Here is a 19,714-nt window from a genome sequence, read left to right on the forward strand (position 1 = left end):
TACATTATATTTTTAAATTAATATGTCACTTCAAGAAAGATATATTTGTGATATATCATTTGAAATCTACATATTTACGAACGATTATTTATTATTATTACCACATTAAATGTAATTTGTGAATGGTGATAAGCAATAAGTATATCCCGAAGTAATAAATGATAAGTAAAATAGATGTAAATTGTATATCTATATAATATTCTTTTCTGCGGTAATATTTATGGACACAAGAATATAATATAACGTAATTCGATGAAACTCATCCTTGATGAATGAAAAAAGGCACACTTTACTTCTGTTGCCATGAACGGTTTCCATAAAAGTGGATTATTTCCATAGAACCACTTGGTTCGCTGTTAGAATTGATTTTAAAAAGTAATGCAGCTACAGACATAACCAAATCTGGAATGATAAACCCAGCAGGAAATCAATAACAAACTTCTGTAACAGAGAGAAGAAAACAATGTTGTCCTATCCTAAAACTGGCAAAAAAAAACAATCCAAAGAGAACCACTTTTAATGATGAATTAGAGGTTTTCTCAATAATCAAGAATAGTGAAATGAAATTATAAATTGCAATGAGAGAAATTGATAACAATAAGAGCTTGGTGAAAGGTTTTCAAGTCTAAATATCGAAGTATTCAAGAGACGAATTCGCGACAAATATGAGTAGACGTTGACCTAACCTAACCTAACCTAACCTAACCTAACCTAAGCTAACCTAACCACCATGGAAAAGGATGGATTATGTTTTCTCAGTGGTTCAAATTGACTCATGATGTAGGCAACGATAATGACGGCGAATTTATATGTGAAATCTGCTTGTAAGATCACCCATCTCATGTTACCTCTTACATTTTCTCAGTTTACCGATAATGTAAGAGCAAAATGAAAAATTTTTCTATTTTTAATTGTTGTTGTAGTTCGTGAATCGCCATCTGTTGGTCCTTGGATTGTTGTAAACGTGTTTGATTTTTCATTGAAATTTCGATGATATAATGTCAAAAATTGATTCATGCTACAATGTTTTGATAACGATCAAATCCGATCTACTAAAATTTGCGAAGCACAATTTTTTTTTTCTGTTAAATTGGGTGTCCTTATGAACAGTTCTTTTGGGGAGGTCTTCTTATCAGAAATGGACTAAACTGAACAGCAACACTGTATTGTGGAATAGAATGAGAAAGAAAGCAAAGTGATTTGGAAGATTTAAAGACTATAAATAATATTTCTTCTTGCTGTCAGTGCTTTTTAAATATATGATGTAAAAATTGAGATAGACCTGCAAATACTCCAATGAAAAATAAATATTGAATGGACAGTAGGGGCTATAAAAACCAACCCCACAGACAATCTAAAAAACTTGCAAATGGAAGTTGGATTAGGACCTTAAATTTTACCTTAACAAATATTAGGGAGCTATTTGAGAAGTATAGATGAACGCATGTGAGCAAAAGTTTCACCCTTGAAAACATTTTCAACGTTGATGAGCTGGGGAACAATTTTTATTTTCCCTAGAGCAAAAATTGAAAGTCAATGTTTAAAAGATGACCATGTTGGAAGCTTAGGCTTATCAAACTTTCCTCGTAGTAGGTAATTCACCAATTTGTGAAAGCTCTTGAATATATTATGAAATTTATTAGATGCAGTAAAAACTCTATTTGAATCCTCATGTTTTCTAGAAGCTGTTTGATATGCAAAATATAATGGATTGATTATAGCCACGTAATGGGTATGTGTTCATCTTTCAAAACCGAATAGCCTCTAATGGATAAACACAATTAAATCCTGGCTACAGGTGAATCATTTAAAGCTTACTGCTCTCACTAATGAATATTATTTGGCTTAATGTACTATTATATTACCGGAGATTTTGGAAAACCATGTATATGGCTTCTTGATGAGTTAGTTTTCACGAAAATATTTGCAGCTTTCACATTCAGAGCTTTGTTTCATAAACTTTGGAAGGTCAGCAACGGGAATTATCTAAGGCTGCTACAAGTTCTTTCTTTTTTCAAAAGTTGTGTACCAGGATGAAAATCTTATGGGCTGTCGTGGAGTTTAAGACTTTAAAATAATAAATTTAGATATAGAAAATGATCTACGTCAGCATATTGTGAAATTACAGAAATATTTTATGAAATGCCCACACTTGGTACATTTGGGTAGTATCTTTCTAATTATAGAGTTATGGTGGGAGAGAATTGGTTACTATCGTTTAAGAAAAGGAAAATATGATTCTTAATACCTCTGGAGATAAGCAGCATTGCTTGGGTAGCAATATTAACAATAAACTAAGTGGCTAGATTCATCACCCCTTTTTCAATATACTTTAGAGAAGTATTAATATTTCCTCAACTCATACAAGATTTAGATTTAGAAATATCACGAAGTTTTGATAACGGAGATAACTCAGAAGCATCAGAGACATCGTACTAAGGATAAGTTACAATTCAACCCTATCTTGATAACTTAAATTTGATCCTTACTGATCACGTGTCATTACATTTAACTATTCCTGATTTCTTTTCAGAAAAATTTATATAAAAACCTACTCCTACGCCTCTGACAACTTATCTAAAGACGCAACATATTTTAGTTTTTCTTGTAGAACAAAATCCATAAAAATCCGTTTACAATTTCGAAATTTAAATTGATGTAGCTTGAAGAATTTGTTAAGATGACACTCCCTTTTGACCTTCTGGTCCGGAGAAATCACATATCAATTATTAATAAGGAAATGTATTCGAAAATAATGCCAAACGATAAATTATATATGGCCCTAAGCGAATTACATAAAATATATTATGTTGCGTGTACAGGGTAGCATCAATTAAACAACGGAATTGTCCAAAGGGGTGTTATTCGATCATAGTTATTAATAATTTTATTGCTTTCATTTTTAGTTGGATTTAATTAATTAATGCGTTCGATAACAGAATTAGTCTATACATTTAAGAAGACGCTACATTAAAGTATAATGTAGATAACTATCCAAAGTTTTATTCGTAAAGATGAGACTACACCATACTGGGTTAGTTTGCGGTATGTCCTCGGGAAGAGAATGCCGTGGCTTACTAAATTCGACGTCACCAAACTGGTCAGACGTGTCGACTCCTTTTAATAGAATGTTCATCAAGTAATCGTCTTCATGTAAACTAATAGTTGACCTTCAGTCTCTGAAGATGATAACTTAATTATCGAGATGAGTAATTGTGAGTGTTGGTGTTGTGGTAGTGTAAACAGTGTGTTCAGTATGATTATCACCAACTTGTTAAAGAAATTCCAGCTTATTCGCTTATAAATCTAGCCCAAGCTGTCAGTTGTCGAGAACGTACCTATGTAAAATTGACAACTTATGAATCTAGCTGTCAATTGGCATATGTCCATCATAAAAAATTTACCATATGACAACGTTTTAAAACTTATATATAATTGACAATTTACAAAGCTATTTGTCAACTGCCATCTGTCGATCATGGAAAATTTACGAATGAACTGGTCTGAACTGCTCGAGGCTATTTATACTATGACATTTGACAGATTACCTACATGACAAAAAATGACTTTCAAAAATTTCTAGCACTTTTAACTATGCATCGAACTTGATCTGTATTGAGAAATTGTAAATACACAGTAGATATTTTTTAGAATTGGACAACTGGAGTGGGCATTTACATACTTAGTTAGCATTGGTCACTCACCGGAACGATTGCCGACTGATTTGCTGATTTTGTTATTTCCAATCCATGGGTTGAATTGAATTTTTTCGATAATGTTATGTGAAAAATTTTCAGCGTAAATACTGGTGGATTTATTTTTTTTCGATCTTCGTGGCATCGTCACTTCTCTTACCAAACAAACTGTATAATAAAAACACAACAATCATTTCTCTATGGAACGTTTTGATAAGAGCCCATGCTGGTGAAACTTTAGATTATGGACCGTCGATTTATTGTGATTTGCGGGCGGGGATGCGAGGGAGGTAGGGAGGGTGCGATGTCCATCCGTTTTTATTTTAAATTAGAAGATAAATGTGAAGTTATGTCGAGTGTAAATCAGTGATGACCAGTATGAATTCTAAATGTATTAAGGAGCTCTCCGCGCCCTTGGAAGAAGCGGCGAGGAGTACCCCCCCCCCCTCCGAAAAGTACTGCGAGACTTTTCTCGTAAAGGGAGGCTTTCTTTAAATAAGTTTTAACTCTGGTTATATTGGATGTATATTAGTACAAACTACATACATAGTACTTATGGATCGTTAACTTCATAGTTGGTTGAGGTTTTAAATGAAATACAAAATAATAATAATAACGTAACTTAACTTAATCTTTTTTTTTGCCCTGAGGTCGGGTGGAACCTAATGCCGTCCTCACAGCGGGCAGGCGCAATGTTGTGAGTTCGTGTGGGACTCTTACCCACTAAACCACCCTCCTCCTTCCTAGATCCTTGGGAGTTGCGTACGCCGGGGGGACAACAAGTTGTCATTTAATCAGCGGACTTAACTTAACCTAACCTAACCTAACACAACCCAATCTAACCTAATCCAACCCAACCTAATCTAACACAATCTAACCTAACCCAACCTAAATTAACCTAATCGAATTGAACCGAGCCGAACCCAACTCAACATAACACAATCCAACCTAACCTAATCCAACCTAATTTAACTCAACCTAATCTAACTCAACCTAACCTAACTTTTTTAATTGTAAGAGGAACAAATTATTACTGAGAATGCCACGCCATAGGGTTACCAACTGTGTCTCAAAATTTCAGGTTATAAACAGTGCGAAAAAGGTCAATTATCTAAATTTGTAGAATAAAAATGAAAATATCAAACTGAGTGGAATTATGGTTTCGTAACCGTAGTAGTATTCTTGAGAAAATTTCATTAATTAAGACATAATCCGACCTTTAAATGATTATTAGCAACATTGGATATGCCATGCATGATACAGTATAAAATGGCGTCTTAAACGAGTTATATGCCGCTTTACATAAAGCTGAGAGACAAACATTTTCAAAAATTAATTTCTCAAAAGCTATTTATCGCCGCCTCATGGACTATTTTCCATAAAATTATGAACATCCAATTCGACGGTTCATAATCCAAATAATGCCAGTTTACATATTAAGTACAATTATTTGTTACCTACTTATAGAAGAGAGAGAGAGAGAGAGAAATGATTTATTGTCAAAAAATTGTTACAATTTGTAGACAAAAGCTTGTAAAAATTACAAAACAAACATAAAAATAACTTTTTAAATGTACAAATACAATAAAATTTCAATATACAGAAGGAAACCACAACGAGTAAAAAAATTATAAGTAATGATTAGAATATAAGTCCATAGCAAAATTAAACCAGTAGGTTTGCATACCCGGAATCAAAAATTATTATTAGAATAGAAGTCGTTTACAGAGTAGAAGACACTTTCCAGTAGATACTTATGCTCACAAATTATTGCGGAATGCGTGAAAAGATGATATCGATTTGATTTCAATTGGCAAGTGATTGTGCATTTTTTTGCATTGTAAAATATTGAGCCCGTAACTAATTCTTAACGTGGAGTAATTGAGAATCGTGCTTACGAATTAGGTCAATGGATTCAAAGATAAATAAGGAAGGAAGAGTTTAAATTTTTAATCTTTTGTTGTTTGAAGATTCGCTAAAATTGGGTGGCACCAGACGTATCCTAGAACGGAAGGGCATATCGAAGATACCACTCAATAAGGTTAAGTTAAGAAGATAAGTTTAGTTCTTTGTAAACTGATCTCAGCGCAAAATACTAAGAATTAAATTTTCTAGATAAGGCGGCAGAATTTCACAGATTCAACGACCTCAGTGGTAGTGTTATCTAACAAAAAATGTATTTTCATATGATAAACCTTGAGTTTTAGAAACGTTGAGACACAGAATATTAGAATCGCACCATTATTTAAGGGTGATTAGGTCACTAGATATGGTCCTATGAAGTGCTGTGAGATCAGGGTTGCTCCAAGAGAAAACAGTATCGTCTGCAAATAGACAAATTTTACCCCTGATGTCGTTAATAAATAGAAGAAACAAAATAGGGCCTAGTATACTGAGCCTTGGGGCACTCCACATTCTATTGCCTTGCTGGAAGACATCGTTGTATCAACCCTTACAAGTTGACTTCTGTTGGTAAGATATGAGCCATGCGAGAGGTGTCCCCTTTAAACCGTAGTTAATTAAAATATTTGATTAATACAATCGAAAGCCTTGAAAAAATCACGAAAAGATGTTGCAGTGTAGTGATGAGTGCTTAGGCACGTTATTTAGGAGGGAGAATATAGTATCATTTGTGCATTTGTTACTTAACCTAACCCACATTGATAGGTAGAAATAATAATAACTATTATTATTATGTTAACATAATTGGGCAACGTCAAGCTGCATTAAGCATGCGCTTATTATTCGTATCTCGATCACAACGCCGATCTGGCGGCCACACAATGAGATAACAAAGCGCTCGTTAAATGAACCACCCTCGCTGCCCTCGTTTCAAGACTTGTCTGTAAGACCGAGATCAAAATCAACATAACCTGGTGACGCCTCCTCTGTCAGTCTAGTTACACCACCAACTTTTAAATTAACAAATGCATTTCAATATTTTCCGGTCATATATAATAATTAAAAAAATACAGTTAAATAAACTCATAAGAACTTCTCAAAACTCGAAGTCGCATAGCACGACTAATGTTAAATATATATTCAAATTTGCTCCAAGCATTGTTACACAATTTTAATTGCTTCGCTTAGATTTTTCCAAACATTTCCTTGGTAAAATACCACCAGGGCGTCGATCTCCTCCCCATTCAAAATTCATTGGATAAAACACCGAACTTGAGACAAATGCTTGTATGACGAGGCGTGTCGACCCCACTTTTACATTCATCTTAGGCGGGAATAGGACTATCTCGCTGGTAGCTAGCGCTACTATCGACGAAAAACGTAATTAACGATACTGGTATGGTACAGGTGATCGGATGCTGTTCAGTACCTGTGCGACAGCTTAGGACGGTACGCGCCGCGTGATGGAACGTAAATATAGTACGTCGCAGCAAGGTTAATTGTTTTTGTTTACAACTTGCGTCAAATAGTTTCTATGGATTATGATGCAGTTGCCAATAATGTAATTGTAGGTAAATTGTTTTTTATTTGGAGATGGTTGTTATGGTGATGGGATTTTTTCGACAATTTGATAATAAAAAGTTGAAAAGGAATCGTGTGTATTAATTCTCTGTATGTGGGATTTATTTCAGTAATTATCCAAATTAAACGTTTGTTGCAAGGCAAATCTTTCAGTTTCTATTGACAAAATTTAAAAAAAATTGTTTACACGGAGCATAACGAGTTTTGAAATAAAAGTAGTTTAATAAAAAATGAAATATAGAAAACATATGCAGTATATTAAATACATAATTCAAGTTTAGTAATTTTTTCAACTTCCTTAGTTATATTTGTTTCATGTCTGCAAATATTATTAAAAATACTCGCACAATTCAATTAGCATTCTATATTAATAGTCTAATTAGCGAAACATTCTATTTATGCCCAATCATTGCCCACGAGACAGGACGAGACGAGAATGAATAATCTCCTCTTGTCTCGCAAAAAGTGGAAACTCTCGACTCGTGTTTCGTCTCACAATAGAAGTCTCATCGAAATTTTGTATAAGTTATATGCAAAATACAAAATTTATTTATTTGAAATTGCGACAACTCAAATCACTGCCTTTTCTGCGCCCTGTGCGAGCTTCTATAGCTGCGCCCTCTCATCGAAATTTTGTATAAGTTATATGCAAAATACAAAATTTATTTATTTGAAATTGCGACAACTCAAATCACTGCCTTTTCTGTGCCCTGTGCGAGCTTCTATAGCTGCGCCCTCTCATCGAAATTTTGTATAAGTTATATGCAAAATACAAAATTTATTTATTTGAAATTGCGACAACTCAAATCACTGCCTTTTCTGCGCCCTGTGCGAGCTTCTATAGCTGCGCCCTCTCATCGAAATTTTGTATAAGTTATATGCAAAATACAAAATTTATTTATTTGAAATTGCGACAACTCAAATCACTGCCTTTTCTGCGCCCTGTGCGAGCTTCTATAGCTGCGCCCTCTCATCGAAATTTTGTATAAGTTATATGCAAAATACAAAATTTATTTATTTGAAATTGCGACAACTCAAATCACTGCCTTTTCTGCGCCCTGTGCGAGCTTCTATAGCTGCGCCCTCTCATCGAAATTTTGTATAAGTTATATGCAAAATACAAAATTTATTTATTTGAAATTGCGACAACTCAAATCACTGCCTTTTCTGCGCCCTGTGCGAGCTTCTATAGCTGCGCCCTCTCATCGAAATTTTGTATAAGTTATATGCAAAATACAAAATTTATTTATTTGAAATTGCGACAACTCAAATCACTGCCTTTTCTGCGCCCTGTGCGAGCTTCTATAGCTGCGCCCTCTCATCGAAATTTTGTATAAGTTATATGCAAAATACAAAATTTATTTATTTGAAATTGCGACAACTCAAATCACTGCCTTTTCTGTGCCCTGTGCGAGCTTCTATAGCTGCGCCCTCTCATCGAAATTTTGTATAAGTTATATGCAAAATACAAAATTTATTTATTTGAAATTGCGACAACTCAAATCACTGCCTTTTCTGCGCCCTGTGCGAGCTTCTATAGCTGCGCCCTCTCATCGAAATTTTGTATAAGTTATATGCAAAATACAAAATTTATTTATTTGAAATTGCGACAACTCAAATCACTGCCTTTTCTGCGCCCTGTGCGAGCTTCTATAGCTGCGCCCTCTCATCGAAATTTTGTATAAGTTATATGCAAAATACAAAATTTATTTATTTGAAATTGCGACAACTCAAATCACTGCCTTTTCTGCGCCCTGTGCGAGCTTCTATAGCTGCGCCCTCTCATCGAAATTTTGTATAAGTTATATGCAAAATACAAAATTTATTTATTTGAAATTGCGACAACTCAAATCACTGCCTTTTCTGCGCCCTGTGCGAGCTTCTATAGCTGCGCCCTCTCATCGAAATTTTGTATAAGTTATATGCAAAATACAAAATTTATTTATTTGAAATTGCGACAACTCAAATCACTGCCTTTTCTGCGCCCTGTGCGAGCTTCTATAGCTGCACCCTTGTTTTTCTAAATATTATAGGTTCCTAGCTAGAGCAATCCTATTTACAGGCCTATATAGTATACATTCAGGGTGATAAAATAAAGCACAAAGATCTTAGTTCTGGTGGAATGACTATCTAATATTTTGGAATAAAAAAAATCTATTTTTTTGGAGCTATCTAAGTGTATCCTTGGCTTCTTATACCACACCCTGTGTCTTACTAAAACTCAAACCCACCCTGATGCTTAAAGTTTAATTTTTGGGCCACTTTGGTGTTCATACGTCTATCATGAAATAACACCCTGTATTACTTGTTATGACAGTTTTGAATAAAGATTATTCCCAACTATACAATACACAAATGAATGAGTTCAAATAGTAAAGATTTATCAACACTAGAAGGGTTGGCGAACATGCTATAACTTCAAAGAACGCAACCGTCAAATTGACAGTTCTTTTTACATTTAGAATTAATTTTCCGTTGACGTCTTTTTTGTGTAGAAGGCTGTTCTTGAGTAGAAGCTATAATATTGTCTGAGCATAGAATGGTAATTGAACCCTTTAACTAACGCGCTCACCATCTTTAACTACATAAAGAAAGCCTCAACATCAACATCAACTAATAATAAAAATTTGATTCCAATTTTATCTAGTGTATTATAATTGCGAAAATAAACGTGTTTTCGATGAAAATAACAAAAATAAAAAAATAATGATTTTCTGTACGCTTCGACGGCCCGTTACACCACCACCATTGAGGATACACATTCATTGCCATTACTACTACTTGTCTGATATCTGCTTCTGCCAATGGCAGCGTTCCGACTAGCCACCAAGGGTTGCACTTCCAGAATGTTCTGCTCTTGTTTAAGGTCCAAGTCTGATGCCATGAGTACTTCATATACCACGTGTGTTGTCTAAATTCCTTCCTTGTGCTCTAGTCTCCAAATGATTATCCTCTGATGTTCTGGGTCTGGTTAAAAGTCCTCAACTACGTTACCACAAAGCTCCATCGCCACCTTCAATGTTACGAAGAATTTATTGCGACTATTTCAAAGTTCTATTTCCAAAGAAGTGAGTGATTGAGCTGCCGAAAAAATGAGCGCGATGTTTTGTCTAATTTAATAGACGTTTTTGATGATGATAATGATACTAGCATGTAAGTACGTATGTGATTGAATCGAGCACTAGTGGCGAATCGGGAACTTATCATGATCATACCGGAAAAATAATATTCCTGTCTGGTCTGGCCATTATTACGCCCTGTGCCTGGGCACCGGTGGCACCGCCCTATTAACTGCACTGACTCAATTATTTCCATCAGTGACTTCGGTAAAAGTTACATTCGATGGTATTATTGTGATAATAATTGTTCGATGATAACCGAGTATGGTAGTATTAGACATAACATTGGGGTACATTATCTTGGAATATTGTTGATTTCCAGTTAACATTCTTCTTGTAGGAATTTGGTTTATGGCGTTGATTCATTTTTTGCAAAATTAACATTGAAATCCTCAGCCCAAAAACAATGGTAGTTTATCTTTATCGGTTTTACAAATTATTGAACCTCTGTGACTATACGGGAATAATCTCTCACGTTTCACACACTACTATGTATAGTACATATATTTCATTATACAGGGTGTCCCAAGACGAGTTAAAACTATCTGTATATGGCAAAATACTTATTGTAAAAACATGAAAATGTCTACGTTTGTCGATTGTAACTTTGTTATTTTAAATGGAACACCCTATTTATTAATATATACATGAATTTGCCTTATTTTTTACCCCCAAATGCATTAAAATAGAAAATAGCTGGTGGTTCTATTCAAAAAAATAAAGAAATTTGATATTTATGAAGGTAAACTTTGAACACTTTTTATACACACCCTGTATAAAATGAAAAATTTTTCAATATAGATTCAAACACTTCTGACCTTACTAAAAGCAACCGAATACTGAATAGAATCCATTTTCATATCTTTAAGGGTATTCTCTTCTTTACAAAAAAATTAATAACTCAAAACGTATGCATCTTTCGAAAAAAGAGTATACTAAAATTTTACGTAGATTTTAACAACAAAGTTACAGTAGAACAGGAAGTCAGCCATGTCTGAAAATTATTCAATTAAAAAGATCGTGTCCGAAAACCCGAACGTAGAAATTTTCATCATTTTACTATAAGTATTTTGCCATGTACAGATAGTTTTAACTTGTCGTGGGACGTCGATGCGTCGTCAAAGAAAAAAAAACAAAATCTATTATGGCATAATATATTATATCTTTTTTATTTATTATTAATAATTACGATTCTTTTCTCAACCTTCAGTATTAAGGTAGGTTTTGCTCGGTGCGACTGTTAGGATGATCGTGCAACGAGCATTATTTTTTTGTATTTCTTATGGAGCTGTTTTCTTCCGAACAACTGCCGCTAGCATCGTTTACGGTCATCGGATGTTTTGAATAGTAATTCAGGAAAAGACTGAATATAATCGTTAGTCATCAACTATATTTTATAGTGAGAAGATCACACGCATCATGGCTTCTCATTTGATGGAAATCCTCTCCATGAAGTGTCAAATCACTATAAAAACTTTCACACGCATTCTAAAAAACACTGCAAGACAATTGTTTCTCAAAATTTAAATAACAGTTGAACTTACCTTAATGTAATAGCAAGATTTTCATCGGGTGTTACAGATAACAGAAATTTTCGACAGAGCTCATATAGACGGTGTTTTTTGGATCTTATCATCCCACACCACAGACATTTCGTCGTCTTGCATTTCCTCAATCAAAAGACATTTGAGTAACGATCTTTTACGTCTACTTAACTTTAAACTAATTCTTCTTTTAACTTAAACACAATATTTTTCTAGAATGATATGACTGTATGGAAAATTTTCGATTCAACAACGCTCCGAATAAATTGGTCAACACCAATTATCGTTCAAGGCTTAGTCCCCTTTTATGCACGCGTTTTTTGTCACTGGTCGCCGGGCGACAAGAAACACTGCGTTATTTTATAAAACAATATCTAAGCGTTTCTTGTCGCGTGCCGCTTTCAAATTTGATCAGTTTCAACTGTTGCAAATGGACAACACAACGACAGTGATTAAAAATGGATCCGTGTGTTTTTACGTATTTGATATATGAAAATTCCATTGAAAAACGACGCCAGAGATGTTGGGATGTACATCCAGGGAGAAATTCTTCAATTATTACCGTATGTCGACAGGCTCATTTGATGAGATATGTGAAAAGCTAAAAACCACTTTTATTACAAATGTGTCCAGATGTTCCATGGTACTTCTTCACACATCAACACAACTCTACAAACTGACTGTTCAAAATTACAATGACAAACGATAATAAACGCGCTGCTTAAAAGCACCAATTGAAATCAATGTACTTTTGAAACGCCTATCGCGACTTGTTTTGTAATAAAATACACGACAGAATTTCAGTATCAGCGGCTGATTGACGCCGATGCATAAAAGCGCACATTTAACAACGTGCTTTTAGAAAACGCCGCGTTTCTTGTCGCCTTGCGACCAGCGACAAAAGACGCGTGCATAAAAGAGGCCTTAATCGTAACACGATTACCGCTAAACGATCATTGTGACAGTGACAGAAATGGGAAAACGATTAAATTAGCATTATATACGAAATCATAGTAGTATACATACATAAACCAAGTGTTTGGGTGGATTCATGTAATGTGTATTCATCTAACTTATTCAAAAATAATTTGATTTACAACCCAGTCTTTTGAACATAAAAGCTATCTAGCTGATATATTATTCAGGCGGTTCTGGTTAACAAGGCCCGGAAAACAGCGTTGAGAACATCACTCGCCATCGCACTCATTGTTCTTCCACTATTTTGCAGAAACTTCTCCATAATTCCTTAGCCAGGCAATGATGATGACGCCGCCTGATATAGAACATCAATATCAATATTCAAAATCTAAGTTTTGTGTATACGTAGCGCAGTTCACGAGCTCTTAGCCTAACACAGAAATAAAGGTGATATATGGAAAAACTGTGATTATTTTTAATATATTGTCCCTTTATTTGCACACAGTTTTAAGAACGTATGACCGGACCAATAATAATGCCGCGCAGTTTTTGGCCCGGGATGTTCACGTGCTGATTACGCCTTGATCATTATTTTTACTTTGTTCTAATAATGATAATGCGCCGCGTTTCGCCCGTGTTGCTCACATGCTGATCACGCACTGATCTTTGTTTCTGTTTAGTATGTTTCTTCGATAAATAGACTTTAGCCAGACTTAGTGAACAAGATTTCATTCGACGATATAATTAATAATTTTGGATATTCGAATGCATACAAATATTTGTAATGTTTCTATAATCCAAGTTGAAATGTAGTACCAAGTGATAACTGAGAAAAAATGATTTTTTTATTGTTTTTAACTGTGAGTGTAATAAAATATCTAATCACTTGTTGTGTAAGCTCTATTCCAACAACTGTGTTAGATGTTGGATATGCTCAATAAATGATTTGGAGAATATAAGAAAGTCTTCTATGTAAATCCGTTAGTTTATATTTTCTTAATATATTGCCTAATATGGAAAATTGCTGGAGATGTCTTTAATCCAAAAGGTAGGAAAGTAACAAATCCTCTTTCAATTCTGTCTCCAATACTTAAAATAATGGATCAAAAAGCTAAATTTATATCTAATATTGTAAAAAATTTGCAATTTCTACGCTTTGGCACCAAATCATCAATTAATGGAAATGGCTGAGCTCGTGGTACTACAATTTTATTCAAATCTCTAAAGACTTCCTTCTTAAAAACTAAAGTGACTGGAGCAGCAAATGGGTTATAACAAATTGGAATTTCTGGAAACGTCTACGATATTCATACTGAATAGTGTACCACCACTACACCACCACTACACCACCACTCACGATTACACTGTCTGATGCGCGATCCAATAACCAAGTTATCGTCTTCAGAGACTGTTTACCTTCAGAACTCGTATCGAAGTTTCTCCATATCACAGTATAACTAATGGTACCAATAATTGAATTGATTTATTCTTTAGTGATTTTTGAAAATTATTTTTGTTCACAAATTATGTGCTTCAATAAGAGATGTACACGTTGTTTTAGTATTTATAATTACTAAGAAATTCCTTGGTTCGGTTCTGTAAAGATTACTATTACGTCAGGTACCGAAGAATGAATTTCAGTTGGTTATTGCTCAAAATTAACGTAAAACCTGTCTCTAAATGATTGATAACAGACTTTGCCACTGCATTTTAACATGTAATTGAATAGGAACTGAATTTAAAAAACAGAAATTATATAATTCTAATATGCGTTTCTTCGTATAATATATTTGAAAATGATTATGAAAAGGAGGTTTTATGGAATGGAAGGTTGTTTCTTGCGCTTATGCATGGAAAAAAGTGAATTTGTCCTAATATTACACCTTACAATATATACAAATAAAATACACCACTTGAGGTCTTCATAGCGCTGAAGGATTCTATATCATCGTTGGTTTGTTTTTGTCTTCTTGTGGGTTAGCGATTTTAAGCATACGCAAAGGGAGTATGTTAAGAAATACAACCGATTAGTATTTCATTTTCATTATGAATTATTTTATTATTATTATAATACGACTATTCTCAATGGTTTTGGTATTATAAACATGAATTATACAGAATAATTTTCTTTCAATATGTCAATTTAATTAATCAAATTCCACTTTTGCATAGATTATGATGTATCTTTATTATTAAAATTGCACATATTTCCATTATATTCCAACATTCAATGATTGTATAAAACTATTAAATGAAATTTTATATACACGATAACTGATATTATTTTTGTGTAAATACGTGAACTTCTGGGAAAACAATTGAAATATTTCGATTGTTTTTATTAGAAACTAGTAAAATGAGAGAAAGAATGTCATAAATTTGAGAAAAATTGCTTCACGTAGTGACCCGAACGTTTTCGTTGAAAATAACATGACGATAATTGTTAGAATGACTTTTTTGAGGTTTGGCAACAATATAAACATGTAATTATCTACTGCAATTTTGCGAAAACTACGTGAGGATGGTCCCAGAAGTATCTGGTCTGACCTAGAGATGGCAGAAATTGCTTGGAAAATACCACTGTATTAGAAAGTAAACAATCTATACAGTATATGTTACAAGTTTGAAGACACCACGTTGTTTAATATTTGTTTGGCAGCCATCAATAGTGAACGTTTTTTATTTGAAAGACCTTAGTCCTAATAATATAAATGCTGAGCTAGATTCTACCCTGGGTGAGACTACTGCCTTGTTATTAATAGTAAAAGATTGGTTGGTTCCGTTTAAACGAGACCGTACGACCTGGGAAGACCAGCATCGCAGTGGTTGACCAAATGAGGTGACAACTCCAGAAATGTTGAAGAAAATCCCCAAAGCGGTACTGGACGATCGTCCACTGAAAGTGCGCGAGCTAGCAGACATACTAAGCATTTCATGAAGTACGGTACATTGAAAATTTGGACATGAGAAAGCTGTGTGCAAGATGAGTGCCGCGTTTGCCCACAATGAATCCAAAACAGCGTCATGGAGATGTTTCCATCGAGTGTTTGGGAATGTTTTACATAAACGAAGCCGAATTTTTGCACTGTTTCATAACCATGAATGAATGTGGGTCAGTTTTTTGAGATATGCTTGGTATAATTTCTATTGACTATCTTGGTAAAGAAGAAATATCAACGGCGAGTATCATGCGAACTTATTACAACATTTGAGCGAAGAAATCAAGCAAAGGTTGTTTCATCAAGACAATGCACCAGCTCACACTTCGTTATTACTATGGCCAAAATTAAAAAATTAAAGTTTGAATTGCTACCTCATGCACACTATTCGCCAGATTTATCCCTTTTGGATAATTTTCTGTTCCCAAACATGAAAAAATGATGCGATGGTCAATAATTTCTCAACAATAAAGATGTGAGGTCGGCAGTTGGGAAACTATAACCAAAGAAGTTGGATATTGCAGCCTGCAGATTCTGTTGAGCAGAGGGCGAAACCTTTAAGTGTTGAATACTACAAAACTTTAGAGCACTACACCTGGGAACGTATAAAATAGAAGACAAAGATCTCTAGCAGCTACAGTCATTCCACATTTTAGACTTTCTAAAAGAAGAGGGATTAATGGATCATCTGTAAAAAGTGAGTTCCCCTGTATCGTAGCAATAATAGATCCCTTGGGTAGCAGTGTATTTGATAACCCAATATCTACATACATATCTTTTGAGGTTTTGGAGTAAGAGGGTTATTTACGTTAGCCATAAATGTTGATTTTGATTTTAACAGTTAAGTAGATATCTGGTAGAATTTATGTTGTATATCATCCGATGACTTATCATTATTATTTTTGACAATATTGCTGAACACTCCAAATTTTCAGATCTACGGAACTGTATTTTAGTTTTTTCCTGAAATCGCTTGTAGTTCTTACGTAAATGCATTTCTGGCATCCACAAAAACTGTTTTTAAATGGTTACTACTTGTGGAAAATCTACATGAGAACATTTCAAATTGTTTTCAGATCGTTCTCATTATAATCAGCTTGATTCGTTCAAAAAGCCAGCTGTTTGTTCAAAGTCTCCTCAAGAAATTGATATTTTAGTTCTTTACAGAATGGCTACTTCCAAACGACTTTCTACGTTTACAGCGTGTACTCGAAACCCCATGGTTTGTTGATTTTTAAAATTGAAGATTTTCCAAAGCAAATCATTGCTATTTAAACAAGTTTTCCGAATTTTTGATCAAATTTTAAAAGGTGGTTACTATCGCAACACATTGTAGAACCTACAGAAAAGCCAAAGTGTTTAAACCAGTTCGTCAAGCGTATAATCACGCTTTAAATATCATCAATTCGTAATTTTTATTAGCCAATTCTGTCATATAAATAAATTAAAGGAAAACATTAATTCTGAAATATCCAAAAACAAACAAGAAATTACAACAAAAATTAATTTATGTCGACTAGCATTACTCATAGTACTACTCGCTATCCAAAGGTTTATATGTGGGATGCCTGGACGTTTATGGAACTTCTAAAATGAAATATGACCAAAGACGACGTTTAACTTGCCGTACTCGGCCATTAAGTTTTTCGTATTAAAATCATTTTCATAATTCTAAAACGCTTCTTATCAACAAATAAGATTGAAATTATATGGACCATAACTTATCTTCTATTCCGTTTTAATGATCGTGAATGTAATAAATATAGATGCGCGAGCTTCAGCGTACGATTCTAGTCGAAAATATCTCGAAATGGCCTTCGAACTAGTAAATAACATAATGGCAGTCATAAAACCGACCGTCCAATGTATATAATGATTATATTACTTGTAAAGTTTTAAAAATGCTTCTGAGAGAGTTATGAAGAAAATTGTTTTCTAATGTCAAAGGGGGATTCAATATTTTATATGTGTAATAAATTAGGTACAAAATAATTATATTTGTTCATATACTTGTTCAACAAGATACCAGTCTTTCTATATCTACACTTGCGTGCATATAAATCGGTCCACTGTAAACTTTCGATGTCACTTTTTGTAATTATTCATCAGATCAAAAAATAATATTTTGTTTCAAAGACAATTTAATGTGAGTATGAATTTATGAAAACTTATTTTGGCTTTCTATGTTTTACATAATGAATTGAATCCAGTTTCATAATTTTCCTTAATTACCATCGATATATTTCTAGGCCCGTGCTGGGTACGTCGAAAGGGCCAAAACACGTAGTCGCTTCCCTCCCCTGCAGAGGAGCAGCTTCTATATCAGTGCCTGGGATTTGCTCGAATCCTTGCTTCCTCTTCTGCTAGTGTTGCCTCTACATTCATCTTGGCTGTCTGGTTATAATGAAATATTTCTCTGTAATCTATTTATTTTTCTCCCAGTATCTGTATTAATTCTTCACGTCGGACTCTATCAAAAGCCTTCTCGTAATCAATAAAACTCTCTGTTAACATCAAGGCAACTTTGGATTATTATATTAAAACTGAAAAGGGCATTCCGAGTAACTTTCAGGAATGAATTTAGCGTGTAACTCATTAGTGATTTGGTCCGATATTCTTCCCATTTTCGGGCATTTGTTTTCTTGGGGATTGTTATGAAAACGGTTGTTAGACAATCTAAAGGAATAGTGCCTGTTTCATAAAGAGTATTGAAACTATTTTCCAGTATTCGTAATTGGTCTTCCTCAAACAGCTTAAGTAGTTCTACCGGTAGTTCATCATTTTTTCTAGAATTCAATATTTAAAACGGAAATGTACCTACTAGCTCCCAGATAGATTTATATCGTCAAAAGGCGGATCGCTTGTCAGACGATCCGAATTATAACGCGAATGATAGATAGGGAGAGAGACATGTCCGAATAAACTAACATTATCTCGAATGGTTAGACGCAAAAGATCGACATTAAAAGTGTTTATATCAATCCTTAGTGTATTGGATTGATATTAATTAGTATACTTTAGAATTAATTATTGGAGAACCGGCTTCATGTTCTATAATTATAGTTTCTAGTTTAGAAGTTGCCGTAAATCATTTAACCATCAAAACGAGATATTTTTTCGAACAAGATATAGAGTATTTTTTTTCATAGACAAATAGTTACATTGAAAATTTTCTTCATACTTTGATTTGATGTTTATAATTGGTTGAGGTATTATTGGATTGAAATATTTCAATAATCAAGAAACCTTAAATAATTAAAAAATCTTCTGTCCGTCTCCATATTATTATAGTCCGGGAGGCAGGTGAAAATTTGGTTAATTATTTCCTTTTGACAGGTAATTGGTGATATACATCGGAGAGTTATGTAATAAAGCCTAGTGAACATCAGCTGCGGCTCGGTGGGTGGGATAAAGGGCAGTAGCCTCCCACGCACGTCAAAAAAAATGAAATTCAGTCATTTCCTCCCAGCTGAAAATTTGTAGCTGATGCTGTGATGTATAAAAAATATCAGCTAGCAGTGAGTCGAGGAAAACCTGATGCAATAGATGCTTCCGCTTAACTCCTACGTAATCATTTCCAAAGTATCTGCTGACGGTATTTCCACCGAGATATAGCCAGCTGACTTATATATTTATTCACATCTACATATAAGATATCATTAATAAAATTTTCATTTGATAGGAAATCACTGAATATACAATTTTTTTATGTTCGAGGCGCCAACTGACTTATAATACACTATAGTATAGTCAGCTGATTATTTTGTTGTATTTCTGTTGCTGGCTCCGGGACTATTCCAAAAAAGGTGCAAAAAAGTTGACCAAAATCCTAATTTTGTCAATGTCATTAAACATTTTAACTTCTGACTCATTATGTTTCTAGTTGAAAAATAGGAATATAGATGTCATGGGTAAGAAATAGAACTATGGATCAAAATATCTGTATATTTTGTAAAAGCATCCATATAAGTGAATATATAAATTTCTCTATTTCCAAAAAGAAAATTAGATAGAAA

General features: G+C 34.0%; 1 protein-coding gene across 1 annotated transcript in view; it reads left to right on the plus strand.

The window, feature by feature from the left end:
* Positions 1-7,034: 7,034 nt before the first annotated feature.
* LOC130448723 (protein embryonic gonad-like) overlaps positions 7,035-19,714 on the plus strand; it is a 184,080-nt gene continuing 171,400 nt past the window's right edge. Inside the window, exon 1 of the mRNA XM_056786214.1 lies at positions 7,035-7,164. Within this exon, the coding sequence (XP_056642192.1) occupies positions 7,132-7,164 (33 nt within the window). The 5' untranslated portion in view covers positions 7,035-7,131. The remainder of the gene's footprint in view (positions 7,165-19,714) is intronic.

This window comes from Diorhabda sublineata, chromosome 9 (genome assembly GCF_026230105.1).
Source record: "Diorhabda sublineata isolate icDioSubl1.1 chromosome 9, icDioSubl1.1, whole genome shotgun sequence".
In the NCBI taxonomy this organism is placed as follows: domain Eukaryota; kingdom Metazoa; phylum Arthropoda; class Insecta; order Coleoptera; family Chrysomelidae; genus Diorhabda; species Diorhabda sublineata.